Source organism: Misgurnus anguillicaudatus, chromosome 2 (genome assembly GCF_027580225.2).
Source record: "Misgurnus anguillicaudatus chromosome 2, ASM2758022v2, whole genome shotgun sequence".
NCBI lineage: Eukaryota > Metazoa > Chordata > Actinopteri > Cypriniformes > Cobitidae > Misgurnus > Misgurnus anguillicaudatus.
Genome location: NC_073338.2, coordinates 20014362 through 20039528, shown reverse-complemented (window position 1 = coordinate 20039528; position 25167 = coordinate 20014362). Strand labels below are relative to the sequence as shown.

Here is a 25167-nt window from a genome sequence, read left to right as displayed (position 1 = left end):
TCAGTTGAGTTTCTCATTGTGTTCTGACTGTTTTAGGTCTTTGGAGCTCTTAGCTCAGTCACATTAAAGACAATCTGACATGCCTGACATGCAGTAAGCGGTTAAACTCTGTCCTAATCTCAGTCTGCTCCGGATGTCATTACCAAGGTGACACCAAACTGTCAAGCTCTGATGTTCACAAATCCAGTTTGTTACCTTTACTTTTCAATGGCTGACATGGGTGTTTGCAACCTCCTGCAAAAAGGTAGATAAACATCCTTGCTGGGCTTCAGTTGAATATTTGTTAGTCAATGAAGCCACGCTGTCCACAGATCGGTACTGTTTACACAAAGATCGCCGTCGCATAGTAAGTACAACCGCTATTTATTTTCCGCCTGACTAGATTTAATGTATTTACTGGGTTCAGAGTGAGTCACGATTGTCGTAAATCTGTTGGTTTTGCTGCCATTGCAATTGTTGGATGTTAGAAAGGGTGATATCCCACCCTAACAATTACAGTTTTATTACGTTCAGAAATTGCCTGCAGGAACAGAAGCTCAGCTGTAAAATGCATATAAAGAATAGAGATTCACATCAGATGTTACCTGTTATGCACCTTTTCACTGATGCTACACAGCAGGGTCACAAACTGATGGGGACTTGGTGACAAAAATACTGCTGATATGGGAGGGGAATAGTATTTTTTGTGACATCTTATTTAGGATGAAGTTCAAATAGCTTTTCTGTGTCCTTAAAGGACACTTCGGCAGAAGAACGCCACAGTAAGGGTCTTTCCAGTTAAAAAGAAAATGATGTTGTTTTTTATTGCTCCTATCACCAAGTTTTTTCCAAACTGCCATGTTATGAGACATGATAGCCCTACACTATCCCGAACTTCCACTTTGTGGGCAGTTCACATCTAAAGCTGCACCAAAAACGTGCTTTCGAAGCAGCATTCTGAAAATTTGAAGGATTTTCGGCTTGTGCGCGTCTACATTCAAAATAACGCAAATGAAATGTGAACTGCCCCTAAGTGTTCAGTTAGTTCTGACCATATCTACATGTCTACATAGCTTTTCGTTTATAAGCCAAGTCATACAAAACACTGGACTTCAAGTTGATTTTATTATATTGCTAACAACTAACAAATTATTCAGAAAATGTTAACAGTTGATTTTTAAATTTGCTGTAGAAGTGTTATTCATTGTTAGTTCATGTTAACTAATGCATTAGTTAACAAACCTTATTGTAAAACGTTACCAATTAGTACAGTTAAATGTTTAGACAAAATAATATAATAAGGCTTATAAAGGGGACACACTGCAAATGTAAATTAATCTGTGTTCAGAGGTTGAGCTTTCACAGCTTAAATAACTTCATGAAGATTTCAATTGTATCTTTTAAGTATTAATAAATGGTGAATGAAACAGACACAAATTAGAAAAGTATTTACTAAAAAGTTAACAAATAATGGATAGCTAAGCTAGTCTCACGAAATTATAGTCACGTAAATGTTTGATTCTTTTTCGTTTGAGTCACGAATTTCTGTTTACGTGTCATTGTCAAGTATTGGTTACTCAACTGCTTTTTCCTATTTTCAAACCATTGTCGCTTCAGTTTAGGGTTAGATTTGGTGTTTGCATTGGGATGTCACTTTAAGCATTGGTTTATACTATTTTTTCAGATTTTTTTTATATTTTTTGATTTTTAAACATTATCGCCTGGCGTTAGGGTTAGAGTTGGGTTTGGGTAAAGATATTATTTTATGTAAATCTAACCCTAAACCAAAGTGACAATGGTAAGAAAATAGGTTGAGTAAACAATACGTGTCAATGACACGTGAACAGAAATTCAAGATACGGTCACGAAAAAACTTGGAAATTTGTGACAATATCACGAAAAAGAATCAAAAATGTACGTGACTATAGTTACGTAATTTTGTGGGACTGGGATAGCATAGCCTTAATGTATTTATTATTGTTGTTAAAAGTTTCAAGCCGATCTCCATTTAATCTTACTACTGTCTGAAAGAAATGTGCTAAAAGTGAATTAAAAATACCATTAAGATGTTTCTCAGGTAAAACATATGACTTAATCAAATGGATTTCCATTCAAATCAATACTGTTTAGAAGGAGTGGTGTATTAAAAAGATGCCATTTATGTTGTTTTATTCAAATGGTCACATTAACATGACATGGATCAAATGAATTAAAGATACTATTAAGACACGCCAACAATGACGGCGAAGCTTTCTGTCATTTCTCATCTAAACAAGACAGACAGGACAAAAGAAGTGTGGACAGCTTAAGTAGATGTTGTCTGAATATCTTTGACATTCAGAAAAAACTTCTGTACACGTCTCGCCCATCATCCCACCTGCTCTCTCTCTCATTTCACCGCTTGTAAAGTGCCTTTTGATTTTGAGGAATTTTTATCACGTGGATGAAGGTCTAACCTTCAACGATGAATACAGATATTGTGACGGTCTGAACCAACTTCTCAGCATTCAGAGCAATTAATCCAAACAGCATTGCTACTGTCAATCATCGCAACATTGAAATATTTTCAATTCATGTAAATGTCTTTTTTTAAATACATTTTTTGAATATGCCTTTGATTTTGAGTACCGTATACTCTTGGTCTAATGTCATCTTTCTGTATCGAGCAACCTCATTTCAAACTATAACAAGCACTTGCAGAGGAAATGTTTTGTGATGAAAATGATATAAAAAAATAAGAATATAATTTACAATATGAATGTATCATAAGCTACGTTTACATGCAACCAAGAATTTGTTTGTAATCAGATTGAAGGTTCAATCAGACAAAAAACTGCACGTAAATGTCTAAATCGAAGGTCAATCCGAATGAAATTTCGATTGGATTGGAAGGAAAATTGTTTTCATTGCACATATCTGAAAACTTCTTAAAAACAGCTTTCTCCAACCCAACTTTGACTTTCATCCCAAAGAAATTCATCCAGAGATGCAGTCGACAATACACAATGTGCGTAGTGTTGCCAAGTCTGCGGCTTTTTGACAGAGTTGGCCTACTTTTAAACTGTGGGCTTTTTGTTTTGGCTCAGAAAGATGGAAACAAATCATTTATTAGTTATTGATATATGGACTATGCACGGTCATTGCAATGCTTTTGGGCTAGTTTTAATTGCAATTGGGCTGGTTTTGTTAGGCAGATCTGGCAACCCTGGATGTGCGCTTATTCAGACGTTTTATTCAGATTTAATTGATTAAACATAAATGAACATTTAAATTGGGAATATAAACTGTATTTGCAATATGTAATTAAATTAAGTTGGACTGATGTAAAGTAGTGCATGTAAACATAGCCAATATGTTGGTGAATGTTGTTTTAAATATTGACAACTAAATTAATATTAAAAGAAAAATCTGTAGCACTGCATTACCGAGAGGACAAATGGTTTTACAAACCATTCAAATATGACTTTCATAATCTTTTCAGTATATGAAAAATTGAGATCAGCTCTCTCTGTATGAAGATATCAGAGGACATAAAGCCTATGGCTCCCAGAGGAGCAGATGTTTAGCAGAGAACATTAGATTTCTTCAAAGATAAAATTAATTTTTGTCCTCCATTTATTTACGATAATTAAATCTGCGACAGCAGGGCTCCCGGTCACAAACCTCAGCATTGATGCTGTGAACTGTTGTCTAAACTCTGCCAGCAAACAGCAGCACAGAATAGTAATGTCTCTTTCTCTCTTTCTCTCTCTCTACAGTATGTGTGTGTGTTTGTGTATGGCCGCTATTCCAGATGACATTATTTAGAGGTGCTCAGTGGGTGATCTCAGTGGGATATGTGACCTGAATTGAGACTCTTCTCTCCCAACACGAATTACCCCATGTGGATTTGATTTTTTCCCTTTACGCGGGCACATAGATCAGGCCGTGTACGAGATGAACTGCCATTGTCTCTCACATTTGTCACCAGAAGGAGAGTGGAGTGCTTGGGCTACGTACAGGTCTAAGTGGCAGGCAGTCAGAAACTGACACTTCTAATACCATTGCTGATGAAAATGACAGTATTTTTTCTCAGTGCCGAAAACTCGTTTCGCACATGCCGTTCTCCACAAATCTCTCCTCATTTCGTGTGGGCCACCTGCCACAGTTAATGACTGCTGCTTATCAATGTAGAAAATACACACGGTTGTGCAGAACGTGGTTTCCAACCATTCAGTGGCGGTGACTAAGCTTCGTAAAAGTGATATGGTCTAACAAATCTGGAGAAAGCCATCAATTTTTTTCTGGTTCATCTTAAAACTTTGTCCATAAAGCCCTCAGCTGTCTACGTGGTTCTGTATAAGTTCTTGTTCTGACTTTTTAGGTTCTTCAGTTAGTTGTATTGGTTCTGTTAAATGGTTCCAGGTTTAGATGGGTGATTCTCAGGAAACCATTGAAACACCACGGCACTAATGATTTTAGCTTTAAAATGTGTAATATAGTAACATTAAAAAGCATCAGAATTAACACAATACTGTGTTCTACCTTGCACAATGTGTGATTTCAACATAAGAATTTATAATTGTAAATTTTATCTCATTTTCTGCTGAAATTCTCATTACCCCAATGTGTACGGCTGTGTTTGAACATGCGTTATGTTGTAATTTAATCAAATTAACACAAAAATATTAAGAAAAAAAATAAATGAATGTTTTGCTAGACTACTTTAGATGACAGAAAAAATATTTACTGAATATTCATGTATAATAATAATGAAGAAAAATTAGGAAAATGATGTGTCCATGCCTGATGTTCTCATCCTCCGCAACACTTTTTGAGAACAGTTTAAGCACACATACAGAATTTTAATAAAGTTTGATTTTGAGTGACCAAACACATGGACCAGTTACTTCAAGATGGCTACCAGGTAAGATCATTTTTTACAGTTAATTTGAAATATTGTCTTGTCAGAATGCTTACACGACATTTTGATTATCATTACCGCAACAGATGCTTATTAAATGTTAATTTAATTAATAGAAGCATAATACTTTGATTTTAAATGCATGTGCAGAATCTCCAAATTATGTTCTTTCAGGTTTGTCATGTCATTTTGAAAATATGTCAGTGTTGATGTTTTCTGACTGTTGCGGTAATGAGATTTTTTAGGACAAATTTTTTAAATTATGTTACAAAAAGTGTTAAATGATAAGTAAAAGTTTTTAAATTAATGTTTCTATTTACTCCAGACTTTGTTTTTCAATGTCTGGTGGGACAAAAAGTAAATTTAAGCAATTTTTACATTTTCCATGCTTGACATTTTTAAAACCAAGTTTTCGTGAGAATCACCCAGATATATAAAATACAATCCAACTTGGAGTTTCGTTGCTTTATCCCATGCCTGTTACCTTTAAGGTCATCTTCTGTATACTGTATGCTATATTTCAAGGTGCTACATGATGCCATTGAACAACGTCTGCGGAACATTTCTGTTATACAAACAATACTTTGTAGTGGATAAAGGTTCTGGAGACTTTAAGTAAAGAAAGAAATGGTTCTTTGAGGAACCACATTCGTTCTTCTATGGCATAACTGTAAATAACCTTTTGAAGCACTTTTATATTTAAAGGTAGGGTAACACATTTTGAAAAATGCTAACGGTAGCCGCCTAGCAATGAAATCCCGATCCCACCCTCAAGTTAAACCGCCATCCAAAGTCACGCCTCTTCCAAAACACATGAACACGCACAGATCAGACGGTCACATCTCATGTCTGATTCAGCAGTGAGAAAACTTTGCAGTACAAAGTCGAATAACACTGCCAAAATAACCAAACAACTGGTTTACATCAGAATTAGTTTAAGCACACGTTCGGTTGTGTAGACGTAGTAACTATATTGTTACGCTAATCCGTAAACGAACACAAATTTCATAAGCAACACAATGTTTCATCAAAGTGAATATCTGAATCCATCTCAATACAAACATATCGTGTACCTACCTTACCAAAATAAACAGTGCAACGACTCTTTCAGACCCTTTGCGTCCTGCAGCTGTTTGCATCTCGTGGTAAAGCAGTAAAGTTACCGATGTTCATTTGGGGTTTTGCTCTTGCTGATCCAGTTAGTTTTTGCTGTTGTTGTTATAAAAGATGCCTTTAGTTTTGTGCCTCCTGTGTAGGTTGTCAATTTAGCAGAAAAGTTTGCTGTTCTCACTGTTTACAGGCAGGAGGTGAGCGCACGTGAACGCGCCGATGACGTATGGTGTCTGCGTGGACTCGCTGCGTGGTGGGCATTCAAATTATGCTTACGTATGAGGGACAAAAATGGAAACGTCCGTTCGGACCGAAATCTATGATTTGTTGAACATTTTTTGGTCCTACGCCTTTCACAGATGACATAAATTTCTACAAATACATTTAAACAACTTAACACAGTGATTGCTATCAGGATGTAAGGAGACTTTTAACCAGCATAACAAAAAATGTTTCAGGATCAAATCTGTTACCCTACCTTTAAGAGTGTAGTATAAAGTGCTCCTATATAGCTAAGTGGTAGAGCATTGCATTAGTAGCTCAAAATGTCATAGGTTTGAACCCAGGGAACACACATACTGATCAAAAATGTATACTTTGTAATGCACTATAAGTCGCATTGGATAAAAGCATCTGCCAAATGCATAAATGTAAAGCCTGTACATGCACGGTCTAACGCACAGCCTTGCAAAGCATACTTTAATTTACTCGTACATGTACACAGGCGTTTGACACATACGCATTGCAAAAAATTACATTGCATCTCCTGGGCTACATAATACACTCTTAAAATGGGTTGGTGATTTTTGACCCATGTTGGGTAAATATTGGACAAAACACATGTTGGGTTAAAAATTACTCAATGTTGGATTGTTGTTATGCAACCATGGGTTATAATAACCCAGCAGTTGGGTTGGGTTAAAACAACCCAGCATTGGGTCAATTTTAACCTAGCAGTATGTTCTGTCCAATATTTACCCAACATGGGTCAAAAATAACCCAGCATGCGTGACCTACACATACAAACTATACACAGTTAAAAAAATCTGGTGGTATGCGGACCCTTTAGTATGCGTAAAATGGGACTACATATACACTTTATTGCCAAAAGTTTTGGGACACCCCTCCAAATCATTGAATTCAGGTGTTATAATCACTTCCAGTGAAAAGAACTCTTAATGCTTCATCATACCAAGACATTTTGGCAATTTCATGCTCTCAACTTTGGGGATGGCCCCTTCCTGTTCCAACATGACTGTCCACCAAGGTCCATAAAGACATGGATGAGCAAGGTTGGTGTGTAGGAAATAGTGTTGCTTTCGTCAAAGAAAAGTATGACTAAATATTGTTGTCAACAAACATTTATTACGTGACAAAAACGAGACTTGACTGGCCTGCATAGAGTCCTGACTTCAACCAAATACATCATCTTTTGGATAAATTAGAGTGGAGACTACGAGCGAGGCCTTCTCATCCAACATCAGTGTCTGACCTTACAAATGTGCGTTTAGAAAAAAATTGTCAAAAAATTCCCATAAACACACTCCTAAACCTTGCAGACAGTCTTACAAGAAGAGTTGAAGCTGTTATAGATGCAAAGGGTGGGCCAACTTCATATTAAACCCTATGGATTAAAAATAGGATGTCATTCAGGTTTAAGTGCATATAAGGGCAGGTGTTTCAAAACTTTTGGCAATATAGTGTTAAGATGACACATTAAGGCAGATGAAATACAACTATTTACCGAATGGCAAAGTAATGTAGAAATTCACAACACAATCTTATGATGATTCATACTGTTTTTTTTTACTTGCTAATTTGTATGAATTCAGTCAATCATAAGAAGGCTCGCAAAACCCAATGAACTTCTGTTTTTATAGGAATTATAAGGGAAAAAAACTCCTAGTTTCTTTACAGAACCACCACACAAACTAATTGCATTAAGAACTACAACAAAAAGTTATTTTTGGAACTCAAAACAGTTATGGCACAAGTTCGTGATATGCTCATATGTGTTTGTTAGTAAGTGCGACATGTTGTCAGTGTGTTTTGGTGCTGTCCTAAACCACAAGAAAATGTACAACCAGTAAGGCCTTTGTAATCATCTACACTGTCCAACATTGGACCCTGTTGAAGCCAATGTCCCTAAGCCAAGACCTATATGTCAGTCGTGTCCAATGTGTCTCACCACAGGAACTGTCACCACTGTCCCAGAGCTTCTGACAGGAGCTTCATGCAAACCTTTTCTCTAGAAACTCTGTCAATGTTCTCTGCTTTGACCATCTTTTTCCATGCTCAACAACAACTTTATGTCAGCAACCTCCCAAAGTTTTAGAAAAAGCCAAAAGTTTCTGGACTTTCAGAGATGCATGCAGGCTAACTATTCCCCGAAGTAAGCATGCAAGTCTTTTCTAAAAGGGGTGGGGGGCGTGAAAAACATTTGCATCTGTGGGAAACATTGATGTGGTTGTGAGTTAAATGAAATCGAACTTTAATGCTCCAAATCTCATAATTACATTGAGGCTTTAACCTGGATTTTACAGTTTGGACAACAAATATATATTTGCATGCATTTTAATAAATCAAGTTGAAATTATTGTTATGTTTTTATTTATGTGCAGGAATTGTTTGAAGAAAAAAACATCAACCTGCGATTTTGCTGAAAAAAAATAAATGGTCTGACATCCTAAACGTCCCATTAGGATCCGAACTGCTGAATGTACTTAATTAATGACAAAATGAGCAAAGCCGAAAGGAGGGACGTGCTATGAATAATTCAATTTTTAAATCCACCACAATTATTTCCCGAAGCAACATGCAGAAATGATATCACAAATGGGCTTTTTGGGCATTTGTGAATCTGTGATAGGTCTACCTATGCTGGACTGTTTGTATTTTTGGCTTTTTTAGGGAAAGTAAAGCACTTGTGGGATTTAGTTTGAGAGACGTATCATGTTTATGACCGTGGTACAGTTTTGTATAATCCCTGCTTAGACTAACCTGCATCGTCAGTGGGTGAATTTATTCGTTCTGCTAGGCGATTTAACCTGAAGTAAATGGACTTGTAAAATCTTGCACATGCCGGAGAACCTATGCTATTATTTAATCCCAAAGACGACACATACATAGGACGAGTCATGCTACCTTTGGTTTATGCAGTTTATGAGATAAAAGTATGCATATAGTAACCTTCATTTCATTAATCATGTCCCAAACAAGAAAACTGCTTATTAGGTGTGGCACTTTGTACCCCGTTTAACACAAAACCAAGCAAACAAATCAAAATATTTTAGCTCTCTATTTAAGTAAAGACTTCTGTTTACCAAAACCGGCCATTAATGATTGTTGGAAACCTATTTAAATGTCAAGTGTGAAATCTGTCTGAGACACGGATATATCAGAATATGCCTGTGGAGTGTAATCCTCTTTATACAAACTCAGTGGTTGGTAAGTGGGTGCCATTTATTGAACCAAATAAATCAATTCACTAAAAAAAGACCTTCATTTGTTGTTTATTGCTATCTGTCGCATTCAAACAGCAAAAGCGCCTTATCTAAGTGTGCTTTAAAGACTAATTGAGCACATAAATGAACACAACACCAGTGGAAATCTCCATTGGCAGACGCCGAAGAGTATAAACATGTTGCCAGGGCTGCTTGCTGGTGGTAGCATGTATAAAAGATCTCCATGTAGTTTGAAGTCAGCTTTTTAATTAACGTAATGAAACGACTTATCAAGCTGCGAACTGAAGGATGCAGAACTGTCAGTGCGATTGCCTGCCCAGAACCTTTAAGTTTTAAAGGCTGGATTTACTGTTGTAAACATGATCAATCATGGAGGTTTAAAGAGAGGTGCTAAAATCATTTCGTGGTATGGTTTGGAAAGACATCCAATAAGAACTCTGAGCTGCGAAAAGGTCAGTGCGTGGTGTTTTCGAACAATCTGAGGCACAGAAAGCGAGGTGAAATGATTTCACATTTGTGAAGTATCTCTGATTGTATTGCTGTGTGGGTGGGTGTATGATTGTCTTTATATGTCCTGTTTGAAATGCACTGTGTGGGAGGCAAGCGGCTGTTGTTTTGTTTATCTGTTGAGGTGGTCCTCATTTCAAGCCATAGGTCTGACAAAGCTGATTGGATTATATTGTGTCTTTAAATAGTTATGTATTTACTGTATATATAAACCCAATGGACAAAAGTATTGGGGGGGATTATAGGCGTGTCACGTTTTGGTTTCAGCTCAGATCACTTGGGACCCCAACCGAGGTGGTACTAAAAAAGTATTGGGTACTACGTACTGCACCAAGTGGAAAAGCCCCCAAACCAAACTGTGGGGTACTATGCAATGGAAAAGTGCCATTATGCACCTAAAGTGTTTATATCAGTACAAACTGGTAGCAAATGTATACATATCTGTATCTAATGGTACATATTAAACTATTTAATTGGGAATACCCCAGTGACAGAGCTGGGGTACATATTTTTAACTTTTTTTTTGACAGTGTATTGTATGGTACAGCATTAATATTAACAAACCACACATCAATACATTAATGGAAAGCTTATTTATTTAACTTGTCAGATGATGTATTCAACTCAATTGCAAAAAATTAACCCTTATGACTTGTTATGTGGTCAAGGTTCACACCATGGTGAAATGCGGGATATACGGATTTTACCCACTTCTTTATTAGATGGCATGGGGTATACCAACACTGGGCAATTTTGGTGTGAACTAAATATACAAGGCTAGTCTTACACTGTCTCACTGTTTATAACACAGAGCATTCGACCTTAGTTTGGCTACTTAAAACATAGGATAATAAATTAAGAGTATACCCACTACTCTGGGCACCACTACACCACTGGGGACACATATGGAAATTTTAGGCTACTTGAAGCCTGATCAAGGCCATGATTAGCATTTGATTCAAGGACAATATTTTTCAAGATGTTTTTTCCCACTGATCTATATAGATGACTGGATTGCGCATGACGTCACAACTGTTTGGCCACCACGGCGCCATATTAAACATTCTATTAAATGCGGAGTCCATGATGTTTGAAAGACAATGTTGATATTTGAAATCACCTAAACAAACACGCCCATACACCAATAGAATCTGGACCTTCTGTTGATAGACCCGCCCAACACATCCGCAACCTGGCAAGGATGTCGGTTAGTAGACACGCTCTTTACTGCTGATTGGCTATAAGTGTGTTTTGGTAGTCGGCCCGTCTCCTTTTCCAAAGCGTTTTTCAAACATCGTGGACTCCGCCTTTAAATGAATAGGAGTTAGATTTTAATGATAAAACACTATTTTACCAGTCTCTGTTTTAATATCTGAAGTCTCCCTGTTTATCATTACAACGCAAACATCATAAGCATGTACATAGTTATTTATTTAAAGTTGTAGGCCTATGTGTTGAAACGCATTTTGAAACAGTTAAGATAACATTTTAAAATGTGATTAAACTAACATTTGATGCAGCAATATAAAAACAACACCCAATTTCACCCAATGCCGCTGTGCTTATAAAAAGCCACAGAATACGTTTCTATTCAGAAAAATAACACTGGTCTTGTAGGGTTTTAATGTCATAAAACTTTATTTAAAGCCCATGTCATTACAACAAAATGGGGCAGACACTCACCTTATGGTTTTCTATAAATCTCTTATCCTTCTCGATTTTACATAAACATTGCAAATAACACCATAAGTAACAATTAATTTACATACACATATCCTAAAAAATATTATCTTGTTTGACTGATACGCTGTTAACCGGGTGAAGTTAGATAATGATTTTGAATGTAAGTCAATGTGCCGGTTGGGCATAGCAAAATGGCCGCTCAAACTCTGCGATGGCTTCACCTCTCGCTGTTATGTTAAGTGTTCTATGTGCAATCCAGTCATTTATATAGATCAGTGTTTTTCTCAAAAATAATCTTTTAGATTTAAACAAGTGCCTCTTGTAAAAAAAACATTCACATGCAAACATTATATTTTAGTTTATAAATGTTATATTTTGAATATTTTTAATATTATTTATTGAGTAGCCTTGCATGACAAATAATATGTTCTTCTGTATGAATTAGGACGAATGTTCTCAATCCTCACTTTCAGAAAAAAGGTACATAATGGTACAAAAGCTTTCACTGCTACCAAAAATTAAATATTGGTAAAAAACATGCAGCATGAAGTTAAAACAACTAGGTTTTGCAAGACAAATCAACTTACTATTTTAAGATTTGACCTGTGATAAGTTGACATAACTTATAAAATCAAGTTCAAATTGTTTAACTTATAGTTTTGTGTTACTTTAACAAAAATGTTAAATTGATTTGACAAAAATGATGCATTTTTTACTGGTACCTCAAAGATACCATGGAGTTGTGTTTCGATATTTGGAAGTGTTTACAGCCTTCATAGGCTTTTGTTGAGCCTTTTGTTTTAGATCCGCAGTTCACTGTATTGATCTGTTTTGATCAATTGAAGTGTTTCAGTGATTCATTTAAACTATTGTCTCTCTTTGTTTCAACAACTTAAAATTTTTGGGTAAAGTTTACTTAAATATTTTAAGGCAATCGGTTTCCTAAGATTTCCTTAGTATTGTAAACACTTTGCCTTGTAAGGATATCTTGCCATGGTGAGTACTGCTAACTGAACATAACTCAGTTGTCTGAACTGATATTTCCTTAGAGCTAATGATTTTTGAGTTCACTGTACTACCATGACATGAGTTGTCTGGACTAACATTTCTTTAGTCATAATAACTAATGATTTTGCGCTAACTGTACTCAAGTGTACTACCATGATATGAGTTGTCCTAACACATTTTTTAAAAGTAAAGTCAACAAATTACTTTTTACAGTGACCTAAATTGTAAATATTAGGGCCTTTTTAAAAATTTTACCTTTGTATTTTTTGTTGTTGTACCTTTTTTCTGAGAGTGCACTGTCTGGACTTCTTTTTACAATTTTAAAAGTTTGCATTTATTTTTGTAATAGCTTGTTTCCCTATTTCTTTTGCCATTAGGTAAATCCGGCGCACCCTGTGTGCTTAAATGCTTCCCGAGACTTTTGCAAAGAGGGAAATTTTTACTGCCGTCCTGAAGGCAGGAGGCTACAGGCCTGCGGCACTGACTGCTGTTAATTGCGTCTCGTTTTTTACCTGACTTATTCGTTTCCTATTCATCAAGTATTTTATTTGTAAAACCATTAATACATGCCCCGATTTAACCGAGCTTTAGTGTCTCTCAACTATATTGTAGTAGTAACCGTAACACTTCTGACAATAGGGGCGAGCTTCTATGAGGGTGGGTATATAAAACCCTCAACGCTGTAGCTATGCTACAGTCAAAGAGCCCTTTTCCCAAGTCTAGCACTTTACTTGCTGAAAGGAGTTATGCGTTATGAGTACAGCAGCATGGTTAAAGGGATTTGAGCTGCTTTCATTAATGCTCCATCACTGAGTAAAGAAGGCTTTTAAAGCCAGCCAGGGTTTATCTCCCTGATGGAATCACTCTTTGAATGTGGAAATGCTCGGGTAGGAGAAAACCTAAGGTGCCATCTTTCCATGTTTCTCTCTCTTTTGGGTTAGTGCTCCACCTCCTTTCTCTCTCTCCCTCACCACCATTTTTCAAACGGCAGATTTTATCAAACTGGTCTTCTCGCAACCGTTGCAATAAAACAGTCAAATCTTCCTTCACCTTATTTTAGTTTGCTACAGTACTAAAATGTGCAAATGTTTCATAGTCAGAAAACTCAGAATTAAGCCCAGAATGATGTCCCATTTATCAAAAGAGTTCACGCTTCATTATTGACTTGTATTTCCTTCCAGCATGTTGACTATAACACCCACCAGTCATTCAAATCAAATGAACCGTATTTGTTCTTTCATGCTGCTCACCGGCTCCAAGCCTGATGAATAGTTTGAGCAATGGTTAATGAATAGTACAGGCTATTTTGAATACATTCAGTCTGTAGGTTGTGTTATTGTTTCCTGTAGTTCACCCTTAGCAGATGCTTTTCATCCAAAGCGCCATACAGTAAACTAATTGCATAGGCGATCCCCTAGATGCACCGCAGGGTTAAGTGCTTTGCCTGTGGACACAATAGCAATAAGAGAAGGATCGAGTTCTCATTAACTTTCCATCCCCTTGGACACCTGGGATCGTTTCTTCAACCCTTGTGTTTGCAGCACAGATCCTTAACTATTATGCCACCACTAATGTCTACTGCATATTTATGGCGGCATTAGCAACATACAACTCAGTTTAATTAAAAGATGCTACTGGGGCTGTGGTGCAGCACCACCCACAACTCACGTTCAAGCTTATTTAAGCTACTTGTTACGCAATTTTACTGGCCAGCTATCCCAATAACAGTAATTTATTGCTTCACTATGCACTTTTCATGAATATAGTGCAAGTGTAAGTTTATTAACAACCATAAACCAACATACGGTCACACATTAGCAAGTCTCAGCTTCGGCATGTGTGTATTGCAAACACTTCAAGAGTTTGTAAATCATCATTTGAAATCTACATGATTTTCTGGTTGACATAAGTGTCGCATTCGTTAACAAGCTGCCAGGAAACAAAGCCAAATTGTGATTGGCTGCTTAAATGTCAGTCAGATGGCTTCTTGGGCGGGTCACAGCCAATCAAAAAGTCAAGACTACATATTACAGTAGCTCACCCAAGTAATAGCTTAACTGAAGCTAAATTTGCAACTGCAAACTTGCAGGCATATTCTAGTGTATTTAAAGCCTTTTTGAAAGTTACCACCAAATTCAGTATTTTATCAGGTCAGTATTAAAAAGTAAATTCTTAATTTTACACAAAATCCAATATTTGCCTTGTTATTCTGTCAATTTTTCTCCCTTTTTTCCCAAAATGCAATAAGCGCCAGTCCTCCTTCTCTGCAGAATGCTATAAATCCCCTCAACCAATCACAGCTCACCATTCCATGCATTGTAAACAACAATGGCGGCGCGTTGAATACACACATAATCCTAGTTTTCCTCATCTAATTTGTACTTCGTGATCAACAAACAAACAAAAACAAAATAATACTTTTGATGGCATTGCTAAACGGGTGGTGGTTTTCTGTGACGGGAAAGAAACGTAAGCCATTAAAATCGTGAGAGGCGCTCAGGAGACGGAAAAATGTTGGCTGTTGCTTGTTCTCCCGACAACATCAAGCTTCTGTCATGCTAACACATTGCCCCAGGGGATCTTATGAAAAACTTTCCGTTATTTTACTCAAAGTCATTGAAAATCGAGCAGGACAAAAACATTTTATAGCTAATCGCTGTCAAAAAAGCGACGACGTCCCAAGTATAACCGCAGCAATGTTCATCATATGACAAAGTAAGTGTTTTGATTAATGCCATTAATGTAAATTATTTATCAGTGTATACCACTAGTCAACTAAATGAATAGCATGGCAAAGATGAATGCCCATTTATATATTGATTCAATAGATTTATAGCATTTAAAAAAAAAAACTTTTTTATAATAAATCTTTAAAAATCAAATTATGGATTTAATTTTTTATGTTTTTATAACCTAAAGATGCTATGTGACAGTTTGTAACAGAAAATAGTGGTTTTCATCTTGTCACTTTCTTGGTATAGAAAAAAATCACCAACATGTTCTGCTCCAACGCCTATCTTAACTAAGCAAAAACTATTCAGTAATGAATGCCATATTTTTTTCACATTTTAACGTTCGGATAACTTTTGCCAACTGCTGCTGTTTACAATGCAGTGAACCCAAAATCCCTGCAGGGAAGAACTGCTGAGGAAATACAAATGCTGACAGTATATCCATCAGTTGTCCCCCCTGAGATATACCAATGAGATTTACCTGTCATTTTTAAACCTCTCTGCACCCACCCGTTTAATACAGGAAGGACACGACGTCTGTGTGGAAGGGTTTCATAACATCTTTGTGGGGATTTGATGAACCTACCTGACTCCATAAAGTCATCATTTAGGTTGCTCCAGGACTCCTTGCTCTTTCTGAGACTGTCCTCCATGGCTTTGATATCCGCGAAGGGGCAGTTACAGTCTGGGAACTTTGCAGAGCAGTGGCACCAGCAGTCATTGTTGCGACACAGCAGCTCGCCCTCAGAATTACACGCCACGTAACTGAGGGCCGCCTCCACGAAGCGATTTCGGAGGAACTCGGGAAGAACATCCTGCAGACCTTCGTGTGGGAAGAAAAGACAAAATTCAGTTTACTGTCATGTAACACGCTGCGGACCGCTTTGAAATCTGATTCAAGGGCGAGATGAGATGTTACGTGAAATAAATAACACAACCTACTGTTTTTCAAACTCAGCTTAACAATGATGTGGCATATGGTTGCAGTATACTTTCATATGTTTGCGTAAGATAAAATCACTGCTGGGCCTGGCATTTTCTGTATTGATGCTGAAAAGTCAATTCCAGAGTCATATGACCCCATTATGATCCCAGCCATCATCTGCCTTTCTTATATTGCCTCTTCACTCTGCCTACCCATTTAAAGTAATGTGGTTTGTTGAGTAACTTCTCTCAAAGTAATAAATCTTCTATTTTAAGCATCCGCTTTTATATCCAATAATCATTTCCATAAGAGAATCACATGTGAAATCTCTACTGTATAACAACCTCCACTGTTTTTCTTTGAAAGCAATGACATTAAATGGAGAGCAAAAAATAAACTTTAAATTAAGTATCCTGCATCTCGATTGTTTCTCCTGAAAAAAAATCAACTGGAAGTCAAAAGGAAAAATGTATTGATTATTAGATAGAAACAATAATGATATCTTTCACCTTAACCTAATGTCATGGGGGCAAAAGCAAATCATATAACAACGTACAAAGTTGGTTGTCAATAGTTTTGCTCCTCCATTTTATACGGAAGGCAAAGTTTAATACCTTGGCAAAAGACTACAAGATGAAGAGGCAGAGGTCGGAATATTGCCGTGGACAAACGCCTGGAAACAGGAGCCACGGCGCTTGCACAAGCTGCAGGTTCAAAGACTTGAAGTACCGCAAGTATCTTTGCTTGACTGAATTTTTTCACTAGTATTTGCTAGAACCACATTAAGGTTTGATAAAACTAAGCGCTTTATCCTCCCTATCATTAGTAGACACGCCCCTTACTGCTGATTGGCTACAAGTGTGTTTTGGTACTCTGCCCAACACATTTACTGCTGGGTACACACCAAAAAATAATCGGGCTGATTTTGGGCCGATTTTCCCCCATCCGACAATCCTAGCTATGTCCCGATTATCTTGATGGTTCTACAGATTATCTTATCAGATTTTCCCTCGGTGTGAGGTGTGTTAACTCTTTCACCGCCAGCGTTTTTAAAAAAAGTTACCAGCCAGCGCCAGCGTTTTTCATGATTTTCACAAAAGTTTAATGCCTTCCAGAAAATGTTCTTCTTCAAATATATAAACATACAATATACCAACTGAAAGAACAGACCCTCTGCTTTCAAAAAAAAAAAATAACCGTTTCATCCTACCTTCAGTAGTTCTTTTGTAATCAGCTTTTGAATATGGGTAGGTTTCTGCAAAAACACCACATTTTGAGCAAAAAGCAGAGATAATTCCATTTTTGTGACGGACTTTTCATAGAGATCCCATTCAGAGCGATCTTTAAAACAGACACGGACATGCAGCGGCTTTCCATAGGGCAATACTTCCGGTTTTAAAAAGTTGCGGAAGGGCGCACCTAGTGGATAATAGCGGTATTGCGGAAAGACGGAAATACTCGTCATTGGCAGGGAAGCGTTTTCTCTTGATTGACGAGATATCTCGTCAATGGCGGGGAAAGAGTTAAGAGTGTCCGAACCTGATCAGAAAAACGTTGAAACGTTAAATATTAAACATGTTTAATATTTACGATCTGAAATCTTGATGTGTGGGGGGAACCTCTAGGACAAACGCGCGCACGCTCTTGAGATTATTAACAATAATAGTGAAACAAAACAATAGCCAATCAGAAAGCGAGATGATGGAAGACGGAAGCAGTCATGGCGCAGCACAAAGTGAAATTGATGCAAAGTGAAATTGTACAGACCATGTTACCGCTGTCTCCACTTTACTTTTTTCTTGGATTTTCTGTGAAAATCATTCCAAACATTTTCATTGAAATTTCTTCCTGCATATCGTCCACCATGCTTATTTTGGAGTCTCAGTGTGTTCACAGTCGAGAGGTTGAAAATCTGTTTGTGTGTGGTGTGCTGTCTTTGACACATCATGGCACACCAAACAATATAGGAGCAAAACTGTTAAATCTATGATTTTTTATCCCCGTGTTTGTGGTCTATCACATTTTGAAAATCTTATTAGATGTAAAAAACCTTTTGGTGTGTACCCAGCATTACCAAAGAGTTTTTAACAAATGCTTATCCAACCTTTGAGTGTTTTAACAGTTGTCTCATTTGGATCTATTCCTATTTATTCTAAGCAATATTAGGAGCCAAATATTAGACAAAGCTGTTGAGTTATGAGAGAACACTTATAATTCTCATGTAACTTTGTACCTGCATTTTGCTCATTTCTCTCATATTTACAGTCTGTTATAGAAATCTGTAATATACTGACAGTTTTACTTTAGGAAACAAGGGCTTAACACAATGTTTTATTTTTATGCTGTCGATGTACCCGAGAAGGCGCTGCCTTTCCTGCCTCCTTCGAATAACCGCCTCTGCAGTAGAGGTATTTTACTGTTTTTTTTTTTTTTTTGACAGCTCTTCATTGGCTGAGCTGGAAAGGATGGAGACTAAGCTGAAGAACCGACAGTATTTTAAGTGGGTCAGAGAGACAGGCAGCCGACTGCTCGAGAAGTGTCAGTGAGGGGAGCTCTGTTTGGGACAGAGGTCTGCGATGTCAGCGCAGTAATGGGCTAATGGAATGAATAAAGACCAACAATCTCAGTGGCAAGGTCATTCGGCCGTAAACCTCTGTCATGAACCAAAGGCCCGCTGCAGACAGAGAATCAATGAGACTACTGTGGAATTCTGCTGTCCGATTAGATATTTTGATAGCAGGCAATGAGAGAATTGACATTTGCTCAGGAACGTAGGTATTGATTATGCGAGCGACTAGGACAAGCTGTTATACGGTAGTACAAACCACAGAGCAAATATATATGAATACAGTATAAACATATAGCATATACATATCTAGTGTGTGTGTATATATATATATAACTATTTTATTCATATTATTTACTAAATGCTTGTTTTATCAATATTTTATGGTGTTATTGCAAAATGTGTTGTACACAGTATAGGTTTTATATTTGCATTATAAGACAACTTTTTTGTTAAGACATACATCTTGTGAAAATTCTAATACACATGCTTACCTGTATATAGAAAATCACAGGTGGGATTCCAATAACATCTTAAGGGCCAGATTTACTACCAGCTTGCACCAGGGGTTAAAAAACAACGATTCTAGATTTACTAAAGACGCACAGTGGATAATTAGTGCTGAAATGGTGTGGTCTAGTTATTTTTGCGACTGACCAATTTGCATATGCATTTCTAGGAGTTTCCTTTTCAGACGGAAAATTAATGGGAGGAGATTATTTAAACGATTCACGCAGTGCGATTTATTAATGGTTGCGCGTGTGTTATGACTGGTATTTGCACCATTATTAAACGCCGAAAAAAAGCATGTCTTAATTACTTTGCTCTTGAAATGGCTGCAATTGTTGCTAAAAAAAGAGCCATTACAGAGAGCAGAGAGCCATGGTACAATGCAGAGGATTGTTTTAACATATAACAGTTTATTTGGATTATTCAAAAATATTGTTTGCCAAGCCATGTTATTTTTTATTTGCTGAAGTAAATAAAAGAGGAGTCACTAAGTCACACAATACCAGACGTTTCAAAACTTCTTTTAAAACATTTTTTTGTCATCCAGTTCTTTTCATTGGCTTCGTTAGCTGAGATTTCACACCCTAAATTTTCCGCTGTGATGTCCGTGGAAGATCAGCTCTGCTTATTTACGACCCTAAACTAATTTGGCTGCCCTTAAATTATGTTGGTCATTATGGAAATCAACTGTTGTGCCTGTGTTATTTAACTCTTTCCCCGCCATCGTCAATTAACAGAAAACATTTGCATAAAAAGTGTTTCTGAAGAATTTTTATGTTAATCTGCAATAACGTGATTATTTACTAGATGGATAATACGCAACCCAATTTATAAAAAAAACGAAGCTAAAATGTTATTTACTAATTTTAAACTCTGTGTATGTTTTGATAATCGTTCTGAATCGGATCTCTAAGAAAATTCCTTTACAAAAATGCAATTATTTCAGCCTTTTGCTAAAAAAAATATTTTTATAGAAAAATACCCATTTTTAAGATTTTATTCCCGTTTTGTTTGTTTGTTTGAAATCAGAAGTCCTGTTCTTTCACTTGATATATTTGTATGTTTATATATTTTTAGTAGAACATTTTTCTGGAAGGTATTTTGTGAAACATTTGTTGAAATCTGTTGGTTAACTTTTCAAAAAATATTGGGTGGGGAATTAGTTAATTTGCGCTTTTTTAGTAAATAACCCGCAGATATTACCACTCCCATTGGCACTTTTTGAAAAATAGTTTAGTAAATCTGGCCCCAATTGTTTCGCTTTGACATCACATTTTGCAATTTTAATACCATTAAATAGCAATTAGATTAAAAAAACTTTTACTTAAGTGCCCTGCATCTCAGTTGTTTTCCTGAGAAATATCAACCAGACGTCGCAGGGTTTTTTATGTACTTTACGAGTATATAATTGCTTGTTTTATTAATACTTCATGGTGTAAATGTAAAATGTGTTGTGTGCATTATGGGTTAAATTTGCATTTTATAAAAAAACTGAGACAACCTTTTAGTTTATACAATCTCTTATGAAAATTCTGATACACAGGCTTACCTGTAGCACTATAGCTATACAATAGAATAAAATTTACAGGGTTTTTGTCAAATCAACACATATTTTTATGTTAGTTTAAATGAAGTAAAACAATTTCAACTTGAATTTATAACTTTTTAAGCCAAAATTTTAAATTGTAGGTTGACTTGACTTGCAAAACCAAGTCGTTTTAACTTCGTGCTGCATTTTTTTTTTACAGTGTATCCATATATTTTATTATATATATATATATATATATATATATTCCATATAGGCCTACCTATTTTTCAATGCCCATACTTGTCTTCTTTTTAGCGAGCAGACCCCTCTTGTTCATTTTATAGATGTGATCTCTCCCAAGCCCTTTGATCGATACTCGCCTATAAATTACTGACGAAAGCATTCAGTGCTGAATTCATTACTATAGCATGTAAGTGAAAGATTCGGATTTCACGGCCCAGCTGCGGGTGCTGAACACCTGCTAATTATATTATCTGAGAAAAGTCTCTGCACGGCTTTAGCAGGTCTGACATCCTTCAAAAAAGAATCAATGTATTCACTTTCAGGCTTTTCAAATTCTCATCTCTCTGAGAATATTTATGATGTGATCCTCGGTATTTATTTGTTGAATTGTGAAAAACAAGAGACATAATTAGATGCAGTCTTCCTACTAAGCCTTTGGCTTCTGTCGGGTACAGAGCCAGCAGTGTGGGGAACAGAATGAAAGAGACCGACTTGGATGGCTTTCATTCCGGAGACAGCTAAATAGCTGCTCTTGTGCCCCCTCCTCCACAATCTTTGCCTCTTTAAAAAGAAAGAGAGGAACGATCATTTCTCCTGTGGATTATTTTGGCCGCCTTTGATATCCAAGACCTGATGTGCTTATTCTGAGGGGTGTAAATTCAGCTTCGGAAGAAAATAGCTTGGAAAAACCTAATACGTTAATCAAACAAAGCAAAAACGAGATTTTAGTTGAGGGAAAATGAAGATTTTTTCGTGACCTAGTATAACACTGGATCTGGATTTAAGTCAATTGTCAGCCTACTGTAGTAGCACATTGTCAGTACAGCATGCTTGTATATTCATACGAATATGTATAATGTAGACCTAGCAAGCAATTTCATTCCAGGTCCAGGTTAAAGGGTTAGTTCACTTTAAAATGAAAATTCTGTCATCATTTACTCATCCTCATGTTGTTTTAAACCTGTACCTGTATGAATTTCTTTTATTTTTTGATGAAAATAAAAGAAGATATTTTGAGAAATGATGATAAACACACAGCAGATTGACTTCCATAGTAGGAAAAAAATATTTTGGAAGTATTGTGATAAATGATGAAGAAAATATTTTGATAAATTATGGTAAGCACATCGTTGACGGTACCCATTAAATTCCATTATTTTTTTATTCCTACTATGGAAGTCAATTGTCACTATCTGCTGTGTGTTTACCATCATTTATCAAAATATCTTCTTTTGTGTTCATCAGAAAAAAGAAATTCATACAGGTTTAAAACAACACGAGGATGAGTAAATGATGACAAATTTTCATTTTAAAGTGAACTATCCCTTTAACTACAGGACCGATATAGTCCGGCTATGCAGTAGCTATGCATTTCTAGCCAAAATAACCTTAAATTTAGTTAATGTTTGGTAAACTTGAATGTTGTTTTAAAACTAATAATATCTTGTGAGATGTATGATATTCCATCGTGTAAGGAAAGTCAACAGTGTAACATTTATTTATTTTCGTTTATTTTTGGCCTATGGTTAGACAGCCTGATCTCACGAGAATTCGCACATATTTTACGAGTTGGCTAATTTGTATGAATTGATACAAAAGTAATCGTGCAAAAAAAGGCAAAAACTTACAATTCTCTTTAAAAGAACAACAATAAAACCTAACCTCTAACCCCTCACCTAACCCCAAAGTCACAGGGGTCAAGGCAAATCATATAAAAACGTATACATTAGCCAACTCGTACATATGTACAAATTCTCTTGAGATAGCGTTGCAGCAGACGTCTATTAAATTTTCACTGACAACCTAAACATTACCTCGTTTCAGTCTAGACATCTGTGCTGTGTTTGGACGGCTAGACGTCTTTTACAGTAAATGCAAAATTGATTGCTGAGAAATGTACAAAAGCATACAATTATTCGAAAAAGCAACAACATCAATGGGGCAAAAGCAGATACTAAAACGCATGAATGAGATCATAAGAATTTCTATGAATTAGTCACATAGTAAAATAGGTATGTTTTGCCAGAAGATTGTGTTGAATCTGCAAAATATGTCATTTAAAAATACATAATAAAAAGGTTGCATATTCGCAAATCCGCAATTTTTCATTTTCCATTTATTTATTACTTTTAAACTTTTAAACCACAGACAAATAATATAGTACATGCCAGACTGTTCTCATTCAGCTGTTTTCCCTACATTTCCTTTCAGGCACCTGGCAAAAGATAAGCTTTGATGCCGAACCCTACGGCTACCTCATTAAAGTGGTTACACGATTCTGGGCGTCGGAGAGCTTTGCTGTAGATGATGGCAGTATTAAGTGGGTTGACAATTTAAATGTCAATGTCAAGAAGGCAGTGGAAATCGGCACAGGCCGCGTATATAATTAGCAAGTGCCAGAGGTTTAAAAACCCTCCTCTTTGCCCATTTCAACACTGTTACTTTCCGTCTTCCTTCTTGCCCCGACCACCACTGACTTGTGGTGACACTGCTGTCATGAGAATGTGAAGCAAATTAACGCAAGTCTAATCGCATGTCTTCAGGTAACCCTTCATTTGCTTCAAAAGCATGGAGGCAAGATCAGTATTAGTAACTTTGGTACTCTTTCACCAGATGTTTTTTTTTGTCACAAATTTAGAATATGCCTCAAAGAGTTAGACTAAGTTTATAAAATAAAGTAAATACCTGGGTTACCACATTGAATTTTCTTTATTAATAAAAGCCATACAATATAAAAGAGTTATTGATTTGGCTTTTGAATACTGTTATAGATTTTTTTCCTCACCCCCATCACGTTTACACATAAATGGTATTTGATTTACATAAAACCTTGTTGATTATTATTTAAACTACTTAAATTGGTTGAATTCTGTCCGACTTACTGAATAGAAGGCATTGCCTGTGTCCGTATGGGTCGTCGTGTTTCATTCTACAATACCTAATCCGCTTCATTATTTTAAGTTGCTTCATAAAAGCCTATAGTGCAAAAGATTGCGTTGATAAATAGGGTTACAGTGCGTGTCAATGTGTTTTCTGCTGAATTCAGCATGCGAGGCAAGGCAAAAATAGGTTTGGCACTGAAACTCTACTTTCATGTCGCTTCTGGGACTCTGCAGTTTGCTGTTCACCGTGAAAAGAGCGTGAATGCTGTACCCTGTTAATATACACTGAGAGAAAATACACGATGTGCGGCAGAATATGTGAAAGAATAACTCTGCAAATCAACTTCTAATTTTCATAATTAAAAGAGATTTGTTGGTTATTATGTTTACTGTATAAAGCGTTTTACATATCAATTAATGTTCTCGCAAATTGAATATATATGAATTTTATAATTATATAAAAAGCATGGAATATGAAAGTTAACTGAAGTTATTGTAAGTTTTGTTAGTTACTTTAATAAGGCATTTAATTTTCCTTTATTTATTTCAATCGCCTAAAGCTAACTTTAAGTAAACAAATAAAGCAACTTCTCTCTTTAAATCATACTTAAATGTTGTTTTTTGCATGCATTAAAGCAGAGATTTCAATATATTATGTGTAACTATTACAGTATGTGATGTTAAAACACAAACCCACACTGTAAAAAAAGCTTTGCTGCCTTAAAAAATGTTGTCAAATCAACTCAGATTTACGTCATGTCAACAGAGATGAGTTGTCACAACTTATGAAATATAGTTGAGCAAAAACAACAACTCACCTGTAGTTATAACAACTTATCTCTATTCAAGATAAATAATAGTAAGTTGAAATGACTTGTACATTCGAGTTGATTCAACAAAAAAATTTAAGGCAGCAAAGTATTTTTTACAGTGCATGTATACATAAAATGATCCATATGTCCCTGCAGTACCTTTGTAATATTAGTACTTGTGCAATATTAGAGCAATATTACTACTTGAGACGTACATATTAGGGATGTAACGGTATCAACAATTCACGGTACGGTAGTATTTCGGTATGATGCCCACGGTACGGTAATTATTGAAACTTTGCAGGAAGGAAAAAA

At 36.2% G+C, this 25167-nt stretch overlaps 1 protein-coding gene across 1 annotated transcript in view; it reads right to left on the bottom strand.

Annotated features, from left to right (window-relative positions):
- brinp2 (bone morphogenetic protein/retinoic acid inducible neural-specific 2) overlaps positions 1-25167 on the bottom strand; it is a 154993-nt gene that overhangs the window by 35925 nt on the left and 93901 nt on the right. The window contains exon 6 of the mRNA XM_073874204.1: positions 15973-16209. Coding sequence (XP_073730305.1) covers positions 15973-16209 — 237 coding nt within the window. The remainder of the gene's footprint in view (positions 1-15972; positions 16210-25167) is intronic.